Consider the following 12,255-nt stretch of genomic DNA (forward strand, 5'->3'; position numbering starts at 1 on the left):
GTTTATACTTTTTTTTCTTAGATCCAAAGATACTTTATCACTACTTATTTGCAATGAACCATGGTGGCCTTCAAATTAATTTTATAAACTTTTAATATAGAACTATTTTGAAGTCATTCATTTATAATAAAACTATTATCAAGTCATTCATTCATGTACATGGAGTGTCATAATTCACTTTCTTTGCGGCACGTTTCATTGATGAACAAAGTGCTAACGGCACTTTCTTTAGAACAAAGTGACGATAACATATTGTGCATCATCATGTCTAGTGTTTGGTTCGTGTGGTTTATATAGACGTATTTTATGATTGCTTAGAATAAGCTACACAAATTGGATAAAAAGATTATAACAAAAGAAATTTAATATTCAGGTTGTGTTTTAAAATAAATTAAATAATAAAAAATGAAGCAATTTAACAAATCAAACTGGAACAATTGCAGTGGACAATTAAAATGAATTTATGAAATTAAGGAGCGTAAAATTTAAGTATTTAAATGGAGTAAATTAAAATGACATTGATTCGTGCAATAGAGTGGCTTGAACTAAATTAAAATTGGCAAAAAAAAAAGTAAAGGTAGAGTAAATATTTGTGTGGAATAGAAAAACAATGTAAGATACTTAGTAAACATAATAATGCAAAATTTAAACATGAAAATTCTAGGATGAAAACAAAATCTAATATGAAAAAGAACTCTCTCTCTCTCTCTCTCTATCTTCCGCGAGTTTGCCATGTTTGTTTTCATGTCCCATGTTTTGAGAAAACCAGACAACGAGAAAGCTGAAAAGCGTCCCCTGGACAACCTTTTTTCTGAAACAATTTATCAGCAAGGCTGAGCTTCAAGAACAAATCCTTCACCCTAAAAACAATTTTTCAGCAATTTATATACAAGGTAGTCTGTATATGTCAATTGCCTATGAGCTTAGGATGAGGATGGTAAGAACCTATTTCCCTACTTGTAACGAAGAGCTAGAAGATGACCGACCACCGAGTTCGCCCTTCCATCCCTCTTCCTAAACACACACGAAGAAGCTAGACGCTAAGCCGCTTTGGATCATCTTCATACCTTCAGACTGTTGCCTGCTTCGCATCCTCTCTCAGACGAGCTCTTTATAAACGGTACGGTGCTCTCTTTGTAAACAGCACTCCCTCTCCCTCTCTCTCTCTGGTCTATGGCAAGAGAAAGCAACAATGGTTTCTTATGTTTGATTCAAAAAAGTTTATTTTGTGTTATTTTGTACAACTTAGAGAGAAACTGGAGTTTGGGGTGCTACGTGGCTTACTTAGCTAACGTATTGTTTAGGCCAACGCAAATTCTGAAACACACCAAGTAACCACCGTCTAATGGCTTTCAGTGATGAGATGAAGCAAGCGAAGCACATTGGTTGTAGTTGTTATCATGCAAAACTGTTAGTGTCATCGTAAATAGCTGGTGTTACAAGGAATGCATCATTAAAGAATGCACCATAGCAGGAGTTTCACGATGCGCGCGCGTGACCGACGAAGTGTTTGTTAATTTGCCTCAGAATGTTTTATATAACATTTATGTTCGCATGAGCTCTCTCTATTTCCTTGTGCGGCTGTTCTGTATTTTGGTCGTTATCGGTAGATTGGTCAAGTTGATGATCGTGCAATGTTTGGCTTCTTGGCGTGGTTATTTTAAAGAATGCCTCTAGGGGGATTTGGTGCCCTGAGAACTTTATCAGGGATGAAAACATCAAGATGTACGATTTCTAGAGAAAAGATTGCACTCTGGGCCTGGGGCTGACTTTTTCTTCCTCCATTTTTAAAATTAAGAGCTACATGACGGTTGAGATTTATCCTGATAAAATTCTTTGGTGGCCTATTATGGGTCAAGATATTTTTAAATCAGCCCATCAAGCACAACCCTATTCCCCATCTCTCTTTCTGTCTGTTCCCCTTCCATCTCTTTTAGTTTCTGTCCATTCTTTTCACCATTTCTCAGTTTCTGCCGTTGCTCTGCTGGGTTTCCAGTTTCCACACAACCAGCGGTTCTCTCAATGTCTCTCGCTCCTTGTTCTGGTTTTAATTTCTCACGTTCTTATGCTGATGGGTTCCATGTTCGTGTGGGTTAAGGGGCTCTAAATGGACTGCACACATCGTATTGAAGCGTGCCCATTAAAAAACTGGGATTACTAGGTTTGTCACATGGGTGCTGACCACGCTGTAAATTTGCTGCTACACCAGAAATCAGATGCACACTGGTTGTGCAGTGGGTGCAGTTGTTAATAATGCATGGTTATTGTGTTTATGTTGTATATAATTATAAGCATATAATATACATATATGTAAAATCATGCATGTATTGTTTTGTTAGTTTTTTATTTATTTTATTTTTCCTATTTTTTAAGATTTTTTTAATTTTTTTTAAAAATTTACTGTATTTTTCCCCTTTCTTTCCCATTTTTTTCAAGCTCGCTGTATTATACCGAGAAAAACCTCGCCGTTGAAACTCCAAAACGTTATTTGTGACTATGTTTTGAACATAGTTTAAGATTGCATTCTCAAGAAAAAAATTATCAATCATGTTTAATATTTACAGTAGGCCTTAGAAGGCTAAGTCTATAGATTAAATGGATTTAATGTGGGCCCTATTTCAATGCTGTTATTTATTATCAGTGATCTAGTTAGCCTTGACAAGAGATACAAATTTTAGATCCTTAACATATATACTTTGGCTATGAATATGAATGTAGATTAGCTGGAGGTTATCCGTTACAAGCATGCTAATCTGTGATACTATGTACAGAATACGTCCTACCATTCAGCAATCCACAAACACCGTACTGATACTCATTTACATTTTATTGCAGTTGACAGTATTATGCAGCAATCAAAGATCAGTACACTTGTATCTAGACTTTTACAACATTCAAGGAGGAGCCCGTTAAATTCAAATTGTTTTGGTGAATGCCTCTGGCCTTTCACAGATTTTTTTAGTATGAAATGTTAGCGCTTCATGATGCAGATGTTGTATTTTATTTTCCTTTTTGTTTTCATTTTGTTGCAAGGATATATATGTACCTACAGTAAAGTGTGAGGTTTTTTTGGAATGAGATGGTAGAGCAACCAGCGTCTGCACCTGTGTGGGTGTTCCAGCATGCACATGTTTGTTTGTTAGGGCCAATTGACAAGGTAAATGTAGCTGAAGCCAGAAAATGCATTATTTAGGAAATGTAAATGTATGTACATGGTTCAATGAATTGATACTGAAGTTGGTCTGGGAAAAAAGCTCAATAGAACCAAAAGTGTCTTGTTTATGGAATTCTCATGAACGAGCCCGAACTCCAGGTTCATATAGGCAAAAAAGAAGCCAGTCTATTTCCTAAAGATTTGTTCCCAAGGTGTCCTTTTTTGAGATGGGCAACGTGTTCACACACACAAGCAGACATATAATTTAACAATAGATGCACACCCACACATGTCATATCAAATAATGAAAACATGAAACTGCAAAATATTTTTTTAACTATGTGTATTAATCAGAAGTAAAATAAAGACAAAGAATCCTTGTTCATGCCTGGCTCATCTACATATAAAAATGAGCCCAGCATTCGCTGCAAGCAGTTTTATACAAACATGAACACACTGTTGAGGAACTGAACTGGCCTAATTATTAGCTGCTTGGTTAATTTTTTACCCCAGCTAAGTACTTGATGTGCTACATAGTACATGTTATATAGTAATTAGTAGGAGTGGTAACACTGTACAAAATGAAGGCATAATTTTGTCAGGTATCTCGAACTCAGCCCAAATTGCTGGGTAGATGCATATAAGTGCCTTCCTCACCATATCTGATATATTGCCTGAATTGGTGTTGATGCCCCTTCTTCTTTTCTTATTGTTGGTATTTCTTGATAGTTAGTTGAAACTTCTCCATCTTGGTGGAGTAAGAGGTCCTTTAAGCCACAGTGTTGGTTTCTAGTTCTGGTTCATCAGTGTGATTGCTTTTGTTTACTCGTTCACTGTGGATCTGTAATTTTTGTCCAGTCTTCAATCATGTTTGCTCAGGCATACGTATTAATGGAGTGCATCTGGTGAGCATGAATCATGTTTTTGTGAAAATTTCAAGTATGAACTGACAATTCTGTTGCAGTTTCATTTTTACCCTTAAAAAATGTGGATGTATCTGTAGTTTAAGAAGTTATGCAGACTAATACATATGATGGAATCGTAGCAGCAAGTAACATTGTCGGGTTTTTATCAGCTAGATTTTCTCTGTATTTTTGGCAAAATGGTTTCTTTCAGGAAAATTTTGGAGTTTTCTAAAAAATATAAAAAACTAAATGTTAGGTAAAAATACAATAAATGGAAAACTAATAAGAAGACACAAAAAAAAACATCTATTTAAAATGATTAAGTTGATGAAGTAATAAGCATTGTATTGCAGCCGGGAGATCACGTTAAATACCTAAAACAAGAGGAAATAAAACAGTGAAACAAAAGTTGAAAAAAATGAAAACGGAAAATGAAATAAAAAATACAAATCGTGATAAATTGATTTTTAATTGTTTTTCAAATTATGACTTTTTTCTTTCTTTGATTTTTCATTTTTTTGTTAATATCATGATATTTTTGAAAATATCATGGTATTTGTGGCTATGATTGGAATATCGGATTTTTGCTACTCATGTAGGTCTCTCTCTTTCTCTCTTTTTATGCTTCTTCTTTCATGACACTAAAGAAGCTGATGTTATGGCTCTCTCTGAAATGGTAATAAGTGATTGCTTAACTGTTTTTTTTTTTTTTTTTTCTTTTTTTGGAGTCTTGCTTTGGGAGAGCAATTTTCACTATTATATGCATGCCTGTTATGCATATACACCTTTGAAAATCGGTAGTTTTGCTCTTTTCTGGAAGGACCAGCTGCTCCTCTGGTGCAACTTTTAAGTTTTAAAGTTTTGGATGGTTAGTTAAACTTTTGTGGTTGCACATTACGGGAGAACTATCCAAATCCTTTCTGCCATTGTTTTTATCTTGATTTTAGTTTTGAAATCAGAAAACTGATCTCAAAAGTCAGATATTGATTGATAATCTTAAATCCCAGTTCAACGCATTGTACAGAAAAAAATCCATATCCTCGTGTCATTATCTTGTGATCTTGTATGTTAGTTTTCATTGTAACTAATGTCAGTGTTTTCCAAAATACGACATTATAGACAGGAAAAATAAGAAAAGCAAAAAGTGAAAAATTGTCAAGAAAAAATAATGTATTGTTGCGGGTTTATTTAAAAATACTATTTTTTAATATAATCTATTTTTTTTTTGTTTTTTCCAACATTTTTTGCCAATTGTTCAGGTTTTTTATCAAATTTTTTTGTTAAGAAAATTAGTAGAAACTAGAAACCACTGGCACAAATATCGCAAGATTTTCAGAAATCTCATAATATTTATGATTAAAACAAATAAAATGGTAAAATCTTGTGAGTTTCTGAAACTCTTGCTAAAATGAAAATCTCACTTTTTTTTCCTGAGATTTTAATATTTTTTATTTTTTAAGATTTTTAAAATTTTTTAAAAATTGTCAAGGCTTTCCCGAGATTTTCTTGAGATGAACTTGGCCGAAAATACCCATGAAAAACCTATTTCCCCAAGAATGATATTTGTGACAACGGTAGGAACTAATAAGTTCATAACTTCATATATATATATATATATGAATTCTGAAAATTTTCTTGAGAAAAACCTTTCCAATGAGTACCTGAGGAAAGCCTCACTGATGAAAATTAGAGAACGATATCTGTGACAATGTTAGTTTTGGAAATGTATATCTTGTTTTAAAACTTGAATATTGATTTTAGATGGCTATCTCGATCCACAGAAATCCATATTGAGGCCTCAGGCTATCTATTAGTGCTTGTATCATCGTGGTCTCCTAGTCCGCATTACTGCATCTTCAGAGTTCACCTCCTAGCGAACTAGGGAACACCCTTGGATGCACAGAACTTTAGTCTTCAAATGTTCATTGTTCCCAATTCCACAAAGCATTTTATCTTTTTTATTTTCTTTTTTCAAAAGAATGGGATGAAGGGACAATTGTGTGTGAATGTGCAAGAGGGGAGGCCTCAGTGGGAGTTTTACAGTTAGGTTTAACAGTTTTAGAAAGTGATTAAAATCAATCATGAACTGCTAGCCACTGATACTCCTTTGGCTTTATGTTATACAATCTGGCCCTATTTGCTATCTTTGCAGGAGAGATTGTACTGCAGTCCTTTGTTGGGTGCCTCTTGAGAAAAGTTATCCTTTAACTTACAGGCATGGGTTTGCTATAGGTCTGCAAAGAGGACCACAACTATGTTACTCTACCATCTCATATGGGGAGTTTGAGGAGGCCCACACTGATCTGCCGAATGACGAGGAGCTGATTCCTAACAAAAGAGAGATCCAACCACAAGGAGTGGACCCAAAAAAGGGTTGGAATTTCAGAGGCGTACACCGGGTATTTCTCTGTTTTCGTTTTAAGCTTGGGAAGTGACTATGGAACTAAAAAATTTATTATTACTTAATAAATCATATACATGAGGAACTAACTCAGGCATATTTCCTCTAGGCAATTATTTGTGGTAGACTTGGACAAGCTCCGGTTCAGAAAATCCTCAGGAATGGCCGGACTGTAACCATTTTCACAGTGGGAACAGGAGGCATGTTTGACCAAAGAACTATCTGGTCAGAGAACATGCCAAGACCAGTTCAGTGGCACAGGATTGTTGTACATAATGAAGCGCTTGGTGCATATGCTGTTCAAAAACTTATGAAAGAGTATGTATGTTTAATCTCTTCATTCATTTTGGTTTCAACTTTTTACAGTTTTTCTTTCTCGAACAATTTTTTCAGTCCATGCCACCTTAGTACCTACTAGTGCAGCTCTGCAGTTAATATACTAAATTGGTTTTGTATAGTTCTAACTGTGTCCTTTCCTTCTTCTCTTGTTTCAATACTTAGCTCACCAGTTTATGTTGAAGGGGACATTGAGACAAGAGTCTATAATGACAGCATCAATGGGCTGGTGAAAAATGTCCCTGAGATATGCATCCGGCGTGATGGTACGAACTTGTAAATTTGTAATATTTTGCTTTGCATGTGCCTTAAACATAAGCACCCACTGGTTTTCATAAATATTTGATGATATTTGATCTGATTTCCTCATTGAGCAATTTGAGGAAAATATACAAGGATTAGTGGAGATCCATCGGAAGCATTAATAGGTCATATCCCTTTCTATGCTACTCCAGAACAATCTCTACTAAATTGCGGTTAATGTTGTGTTAAGTTTCTTTATTATTCTGGGTTCTTCTCATTTATGAGATTTGAGAAAACAAACTTTTCCCCTACATGTTTTTAAGATATGGTTGTAAAATTTGGGTTTTCTAATGTTCTAAAAAAAACTTGAATACTACTCACCTTGTTGTCTCCCATTATTGCACTAGGCCTCTTTTCCGGTATAATCCTAGCTGGGAACCAATTGCAAATATGCTAGCTGGCTAGTGTGCTGATCACATTTCTGATCAGCACATGGATGCAATCAAATGCCTGAAAAACCTTAGAGTTAAGCATTCATTTCTGGACTTGAAAGTCCGATAAAATATAATGCAGGTTTAGCAAAAGTAGGGTAATTCCATTGTTTTCTAGTGAACCCAATCTGGTGACTGCATTTGCAATTGGGCATGGTTCATTTGCTAGAGATTTGATACTTGAGTAACTATTGTAAGTCAGCCTAAATTGGCTGATTTGAATCAAATTGGTGGGATGCTCCTCCCATTATCAGCTGACACAGGGGTGCCACGTGTAATACACAATTCACTTTAAAATTATTTTTTAAATATTTGAAACTTTTCCCAAGTTTTTTGCATAATTGTTTTTTTCAATTTATTAATTATTATTATTATTATTATCATTATATATTTAATTTATTTTATAAAAGTAAATATAATAATAACTTTTTGCTGTTTCATATCCTTCATTTGTATCATGATTCATGGATAGTTCTTGTGCAGAATTTGAAACACTTGAAAAATCTTCCATGTTCTGTAATAAATAAACGAAGAACTGTTCCTGTTGACATAGTTCTCTCTCTCTTTTTCTCTCTCTTGTTATATATATATATATATATATAGATATTCTAGTGGGTGGACATGCAGCTTCAGGTAGTATTGAACATACATAAATACATATATACAATGTACATGCACATGAATATGCTATATAGTCAAAAGCGTTAAACAATTTCTTAGTGCTAAACCTTGCCTAGGGCCTAGCCAAGGCTAGGCTGCTCCAGGCAATCCACAGAAAAAGTACAAAAAGTAAATAAGCAAAAAGAAAGTTCATAATTAAATATTAAATAATTTACAAGCATTGTGGCACACATACAAAACACAAATTGATTCAGCAAATCCAAGAAATGATGATTAAACATTAATATATATATATATATATATATATATATATATATATATATGAATTCGAACTTTACCAAAGAAAAATGCATATTACATAATTGAAAACTCCATAACATGCACTTATGACACCAGAACAAAATTGAAGACATATAGGTGTTAACAACACTAAGACAATAACTGATTATGTGAATTAACACCAACAACTATATTGAGCACACAAATTTTGACTAGCTAGAAATAACCACAACTGACTAATATTAGCAAATAGCTAACGTGCCTGGTTTACCAGCATCTACACAAAAAATGCAACGTTAAAACAAAAACCAATTAAGAATACTAGATTAAGAAAAATAGAGCCATAACAAAAGGAAAAGTTGGGGGGGGGGGTGTGAAAGAAGAAACGAGTTAAAAAGGAACAGAAAAATCAGAGAGGAAGGTGGCAGGAGAAAAATCAAGAGAAATGAAAACAAAGAGAAGGCATTGGCAACCCTTTTTTTTTGTTGTCTTAATTGAAAAAAGCCTTTGATACATGGAAGCCTATGTGTGACCATGCCTAGGAACATTCCGTAAGGACCTAGATTCCCTAGTTGTTTTGGCCACCTATAACCGCTATGCCGAAGCTGCCAAGGTATACTAGATAGCATAGAGATCTCAAGCGTAAGCCAAATGAGATTGTGGTTGCATAGTGAATATATATGTTGCTTGCGAATAAATTGATAAACCTATGTCACATGGGTGCAGGTGTCAGTGTGAGTGTGGGTTGTGGCAAATTTCAGAAAAACATGGGTGCAGGTAAGATGAGGGTGTGCAGATATCACGATATTTTCAAAAATATTGTGATATTAACGCCAAAAATAAGAAAAACGAAAAAAAGGGAAAAAGTCATGATATTTTGAAAAAATTGAGAAAAAATATGTATCACGTTATTATCGTGATTTTTTCATTTCTCTATTTTTTAGCATTGACATTATCATAGATTCAAATATAAACTTAAACTAACTTATTTTCTTCATTTTTATTGTCATTAGAACATTCCTTTTATCACTGTTATATAGTTTTATTTATATTTTCCTATTAGTTTCTCATTTATTTCATTTATACCCAATTTTTTTTCCGAGTTTTTTCCCAAGATTTTCTCAAAAAATGCAACTTTGTTGTTAAATCCAAGAAAAATCTCGCCGATAAAAACCCGAGAACGTTATTTGTGACAATGGGGTGTGTGTGTGTGTGGGTGTGTGTGTGTGTGTATATATATACAAAGTCACATCCTAGATTCCAAAATCTGTAGCCTTTTATTTTTTCCATGTAATATACATTCTCACACACACACACACACCCCATTGTCACAAATAACGTTCTCGGGTTTTTATCGGCGAGATTTTTCTTGGATTTAACAGCAAAGTTGCATTTTTTGAGAAAATCTTGGGAAAAAACTCGGAAAAAAAATTGGGTATAAATGAAATAAATGAGAAACTAATAGGAAAATATAAATAAAACTATATAACAGTGATAAAGGGAATGTTCTAATGACAATAAAAATGAAGAAAATAAGTTAGTTTAGCTGTTAAATCCAAGAAAAATCTCGCCGATAAAAACCCGAGAACGTTATTTGTGACAATGGGGGGTGTGTGTGTGTATATATATATACAAAGTCACATCCTAGATTCCAAAATCTGTAGCCTTTTATTTTTTCCATGTAATATACATTCTCTGGAGTCTGATTTCAGATTTTACAATCTTACTCACAACATAAGTAGGCATTAAACAAGTAGTTGTTGTATAAATAATTAAATATATGGTATATATTACATATAACATATATAAGACTGGTTTACAAAACTGGTAATACATGTATATAACTTATATAAGCTTCGTTTTTCCTAGGGAAGGTTTAAAAAAATGCCTAATCAGTTGGTAGTTGCTATTTCAGTCTCCACTGGCTTCAATGTCTATGGCTTATAATGGGACAGGTTTAGGATGATTTTTTGTGCTGGTCAAATCATGCTGTATGGACTGTGGAATTGGATCCATTGATGTAACAATGCTGGTCAATGAATTGATTTTTCCTCTTCTTGCAAGGTCCATAGGTTTCAGAAAATCTATTTATTGTTACAAACTTACAATCAATCTCTTAAATTTAATTTTCCATCAAAACCTTAACAGGCAAGGTTCGCCTTATTAGGACATCTGAAGGCATCAGCAGTGCTTCACTTGATGACCTAAGTAAGATTCTTATTCCTTTAATTGTTGTCATGCTTTTAGCCGCTTTGCAGTTGTAACTATAATATCATAATGATTATTGCTCCCAGGAGAAGGCTTATTTTAGACTGTGGCATGATCAAGCATGGTAACATGGTACGGGCTTGGTTATTTGTGACGGCACTTCATTGCAGCGATGACAGCCACCAAGATTTTGATATGTTTGTATTGTTGAATCCATATTCTAAGTTCATCGGGCAGTGTTAAAGAGAGTGATCATGGTGTTTACTTTTGTAATGACAGGTCCACTAATTTCTGCAAAACAGTTGCTTGCACATGCACACTCACAGAGAGAGAGAGAGAGAGAGAGAGAGGGGGGGAGAGAGAGAGAGAGAGAGAGAGAGAGAGAGCTTTGAAGGCTATGCGTTTGCTACTCTTCGTTACCTGCACATAGATACGGGGAAGGCATACTTTTCTTTCTAGTCGGCATCCATCAAGATCATGGTCGCTGTTCAAAAGAGATTTGCCACTCCATCAAGAGAGAGGGGCCATATATTTGTTGTATATCATTTGTCTAGATGAAGATAGGTGATCTGAGGGCTAAGCAGATAATTACCGAGCATGCTAACAGTACTGTGCCCCAAGTAACCTTTCCAACCTTAAGGCCAAAGTTCACACGTCTATCTAGGTGGTGGAGTTCATTTTGATGCAACTTCCGTATTCATGCCACTGCTAACTGATGAGAACTGCTTCTCTTTGTAGCCTTCACATTTTTTATATTTTTTCGATCCATATTTTACATGTTTGCAATGGCCTTGTTTTCCTGAGAAAAACCTGAACTTCTAGCTTATGAAGGTTCAGTCGTATTCTTGCCATCAACAGAGCGATATGAAATCAAAAGTCGGCGAATGTGTAAAATTTCAGTGGTATGACATTAAAAAGGTTGGATATGCATCGATGGTTACTATCGTCGCTCGTTTTCTCATGCATTTGCGCGACACCAACACATTTTATCTTTGAGCTGGTTCTTGTTTAGATTGTCGGTGCTCATATCGGTGTTGCAGAAACCTTGCCGTGCTATTAGGCTTAGGTGGACTTGAATCAAGATTCTGTGAAATGAATTTGGGGTCTCATATCATATGGAGCTAAAATCAGATCATCAGATATATATCCTGGCTCCCTATTGTGAGGGGCAAGTTACTAGAGGCTTCCTTTTCATCTTTATCTGATAAGCAAATACTCATCTCTAGGAAGCTAGCAAACTTAGCGCCTTGCCTAACCCCCACGCAGCCATTGTCCGAAGGGATCATCGACAGTGGTAATGGGAGTCGTGAAGCTTTCTTTAGTCTCACCTTTGCTTTGCTATTCCTAGACTTTTATTGATTCCTCATCGTCAGCATAGAATGAGTTAACACTAAGGAAAAAACTGCAGCATGTGATTCTTCAATAATTGAATTTTAAAACTGTTTCTCTCTAACCCTTCTGTCGAGGTTGTGATCATGTGATCCAGCCATCAAAAGCTAAAGACTTCTGACTGAAGCTGATGCGCCCTTTGGAGAGATCAGATGACTTCATATAAGGATCATACTGGTTCCGTCAGACGAGTTTAATGAAATTCTGTGATGCACAGTAATTCTCAAT

The 12,255-nt window shown here is 35.0% G+C and overlaps 1 protein-coding gene across 1 annotated transcript; it reads left to right on the top strand.

The window, feature by feature from the left end:
- The first annotated feature begins 913 nt into the window (after positions 1-913).
- On the top strand, positions 914-11,464 carry LOC116249982 (single-stranded DNA-binding protein, mitochondrial). The gene is made up of 7 exons (XM_031623300.2): positions 914-1,120; positions 2,836-2,928; positions 6,292-6,458; positions 6,570-6,778; positions 6,962-7,062; positions 10,579-10,638; positions 10,725-11,464. Exons 2-7 carry the CDS (start codon positions 2,847-2,849, stop codon positions 10,739-10,741), a joined length of 636 nt encoding a protein of 211 aa, XP_031479160.1. The 5' UTR covers positions 914-1,120; positions 2,836-2,846; the 3' UTR covers positions 10,742-11,464.
- The last annotated feature ends 791 nt before the right edge of the window (positions 11,465-12,255 follow it).

Source organism: Nymphaea colorata, chromosome 1 (genome assembly GCF_008831285.2).
Source record: "Nymphaea colorata isolate Beijing-Zhang1983 chromosome 1, ASM883128v2, whole genome shotgun sequence".
In the NCBI taxonomy this organism is placed as follows: domain Eukaryota; kingdom Viridiplantae; phylum Streptophyta; class Magnoliopsida; order Nymphaeales; family Nymphaeaceae; genus Nymphaea; species Nymphaea colorata.